The sequence below is a fragment of the Octodon degus genome, unplaced genomic scaffold, assembly GCF_000260255.1.
Source record: "Octodon degus isolate 3935 unplaced genomic scaffold, OctDeg1.0 scaffold00031, whole genome shotgun sequence".
Lineage (NCBI taxonomy): Eukaryota > Metazoa > Chordata > Mammalia > Rodentia > Octodontidae > Octodon > Octodon degus.
The window spans coordinates 7,340,548-7,344,294 of NW_004524607.1; the positions used below are offsets into that span (position 1 = coordinate 7,340,548).

The 3,747-nt window shown below is 40.0% G+C and overlaps 1 protein-coding gene across 1 annotated transcript in view; it reads left to right on the forward strand.

The window, feature by feature from the left end:
- The window catches only part of LOC101577678 (probable C-mannosyltransferase DPY19L2), a 66,783-nt gene that overhangs the window by 52,816 nt on the left and 10,220 nt on the right, over positions 1-3,747 (forward strand). The window contains exons 17-18 of the mRNA XM_023713368.1: positions 1,522-1,546; positions 3,180-3,299. Of these exons, the coding sequence (XP_023569136.1) occupies positions 1,522-1,546; positions 3,180-3,299 (145 nt within the window). The remainder of the gene's footprint in view (positions 1-1,521; positions 1,547-3,179; positions 3,300-3,747) is intronic.

A 3,747-nucleotide genomic window follows, 5' to 3' on the forward strand; every position in this document is an offset into this window, starting at 1 on the left:
TTCTTCTTCTTCTTCTTCTTCTTCTTCTTCTTCTTCTTCTTCTTCTTCTTCTTCTTCTTCATTTATTTATTGTATTTAGTACAGAGTCTACAGGGTCTCACTACTTCGGACGTGTAGTGATCCTCCTGTTTTCAGCCTTCCAAGCACTGGGATTATTGGCCAGGGCCCCAACTTGCCCAGGGATGAAACTCCCGTCCCGTGCATCTACCTAAGCAGTTTCTTGCTATTTTCATCTTGAGCATACACACCTAGAATCAGCTTTCACATTTGTTTCGTCAGTGCTTATGGTGTATGTGTGTGGAGGGAGAGAGGGTAGGGACATTCTTGCAGCCACAGCAGATACGCTCCTCCTGGGGTTTTTCCTTGCATGGATCAGCTCACCACAGAGTTTTGTTGTGACCAGAAGGCTTCTGCAGCAGAGGGGAAGCCTTCCTTGCTGGGCTACCTCATAGGCAGGGAGTACTGCAGAGTCAGGGTGGGGGGGTGACTCCCCTGCTGTCTCAAGGGGGCTTCCCCCAACCAATCCTATTTAAATCTGCAAGTCTTTCCCCTGAATTTCTTTTGAACACTACCTTACTTCTCTCTCCTACCCCCAAATTCATATTAGAAGGCCTTTACACCCTGCAAAAACCTGTATTAAATACCCAGTGAAACACCAACGTGTATACACTTACTTCTTTTGTTAATCTAACATAAGCACTATGAGGATAAGAATGAAAGCTATGTCATTCCCACTGTGCTCACTACATAGTGTTATAGGTATTTAGCAAATCATGATCACTTTTCCGAAATTAAAAGATAAATCTGTTCATCCAGCAATTTTTCTTGTAGACCTTTTTCCTAAGGAAGTATTCAGAAATTCTCACAAAGATTTACATACAAGGATGTTCATGTGGTTTATAATCATGAAAACTCAAAATTACAGCAGTAGTTATCTAAAGTATTGTATTATTGTACAAATCTCAAATATGTAATAGAAAGCTTTTCCCTTCACTTATCTTTCCAGAGGTAAAACAAAGCCTCTGGGAAGTGGTAAAACCTTTTATCTTAACTAAAGAACTTTTGGACAAATGTTATACATGGTGACTGTAAATTATGCTTTTTAAATTAATGCTAATTTTAGTAGTTTTTTAGTCTTTGTTTATGTTCCCATTTCATTTAGATTTTTGACAGTAATTTTTGATATTTATTTATATTTTTTGAGACAGTGTCTCACTGTGTATTCCAGTTTGGTTTTGGACTCTAACTATGTGCTTGGCTCAAACTTGCAGCAGTCCTCCTGCTTCAGCTTTCCCAGTGCTGAGATTACAGCCATGTGCCACCAACTCAACTTGACACATTTTAGATAACTGTAAATTATTCCTTTTAAATTTAGGAAGCTTTACTGGTGTTATCTAATCTTTGTGCTACCAACTCATATAGAAAATCAAAATTCAAAACTCTAAGAATCAATGAAGCTATCTAACATAATTATATTGTGATGAGCATTCAGTAATAGATATTATTTCTGTTTTATTCCAGAAAACAGCTCCTTGAACACGGTGAGGTAAACATCTCCTTGTTTTACTCTGTGGTAGGCTACTGTGTTAAATTCTAGGTCAAGATAATTCATGAGGGCGCCGCCTGGCTTGAGCCGCTGAGTGCTGGTAATGCATTTCTGCTGAGCCTCTGTGCCAGCCTGCTCTCGTACTTGGATAGTAGTAGGGATTTGGAAGCAAGCTTAGAAAACACAGAGCAATTATCATTGAGAAATAATAATATCAGTATGTTTACTTTTGATATGTTTTCCTAAAACATCCTTTCCTACTCTGTGTGTGTGCATGGATGTGTGTGTGTGTGTGTTTTCACACATGTGTACACAGATATTTTCATTTTTTTAAAAAAAATAAAGTTAGTAGTCTATATGTATACAGATTTATATTCTGGAAACTTTTCCATGCCATTGAATAGCCTTTTAATACATCATGTTTTAGGCCATGTACCAGTAGAAGAGTATCAATTTGTTTGTTTCTTTCTCTTTTTTTGGTACTAGGGATTGAACTCAGGACCTTGCCCTTGCCAGGCAAGCACTTATTCTACTGAGCTATCTCCCTGGCCCTCAATTTGTTTCCTATTCCTTTTATTCATCATTTTCCCCCCTTTTTTGCTGCTAGAAATACACTTTAGGGATAATACTTTTTAGCACATCTGTGTTTTAATTATTCACTTAGAGACTTTTGTAGAATGACAGTTTAAGTCAATGGAGTTGGCTGTTTCCTAGGTTCTGATAAATAAATTGAAAAATGGAAAAGTACCTATTTGTTATTTCAGTGTATGTTTTATTGTGTTCTCTCTAATACATAGCATTGATGTCAATCAATTTTATAAATGGAAATACCTCATTATCTTTAACATTTCAGTTGAATAACAGTGAATTAGAAGATCATAAATATTGAGTAGCCATCTACCTTTTGTTGCTTTAGTTATTTTTACTTACTTGTTATTTCTTTTTCTAGTGAGTTGATATTTTATGAAGGTCTGTTAGAAAAGTTTTCTTTGAAATCTTTGCTAGCAAAATTCTCTCCTGGATCAAAGTAGGGTGCTCCACTAATTAGCATAAATATTTCTATGTGTATCCCACTCCTCTCTTTTTCCAATCATCAAGTTCTTGACTGCTGTCACTGCTGCTATTGACTGAGGGACCATGTCTGTGACAAGCTGTCTTCCCTGCTTCTATCCCTGGCTCAGCTCTCACTTTGTGCAAACCCTTGCTCAGATGTAACCTTTTTAATGCAGTCTATGGAGACCGCTCTCCTACCCTACAGCCCTGCCTATGGCTCACAGCACATCCTGCAGTCCTGGGCTCTTTCCCTGCCCAGCCTCTTGCCGTGCACTCACCACTCTGTACTGGGCGGTAAAGGGTTCACTTATGTGTGGTTTCCACTTTTTGCCAGCCCCTGCTAAACACACTAACATCTCAGCTCACAAGGGCAAAAGTTGCTGAGAGTTTTATCTGAAGCCCCACAACAGAGCCTGGGCTTTAACAGGCATTCAGTGGGTCTCTGTAGAATGAATAAATGACAGTAGGTATAGTAATATGTTAGATCTTTGGCCTAATGCCTAATAATAGTTTTCATGTACATCCTTATTTGTTGTAAAACATGTAAAGTGAAAGTGTCATTTGTTTTGTATTTCTATAGCTGGTTTTTCACACATTGCAGTTGTTGGCATTTGCAGCCCTTGCCATCTTGATTCTGAGGCTGAAGCTGTTTCTGACACCGCACATGTGTGTTATGGCTTCCCTGATCTGCTCCCGACGGGTAAGGGGTTCATTGTTGTATGAGTGGACTGTGATAGCTTAGCAACAAATGCCAGGGCTTTGCTGAGTAATGCAGAGCGTAAAGGGACCGTTTTTAGGCTGCCCAACCTAAACTGTTCACAATGACAGTGCTCGACTCGCTGAGTGTGCAGAGTGACGTCTGGTGGCTTTGAAAACGATTCCTAGAGTGTAGCTGCTGTTTCTATGATGAGTAAAGAGGCGCTTTCCCCTGGGCTGGTGTGCTGTCCCCAACCACAGTCCCCAGCCCCCAGAGCCACCCTGTGGTACTCATGTAGCACTAAGCAGATGCCGAGGAGCTGCTCTGGAAGAGTCCTGCTGGGCTAAGAGCATCCTAGGACCAGCTGTTGGTTCTGAGGCTCCCTTACTGCAGCTAATGTACAAAACAGCTGGATAGATTAGCTACAATTGTGTCAGTTCTCTCTCTCTCT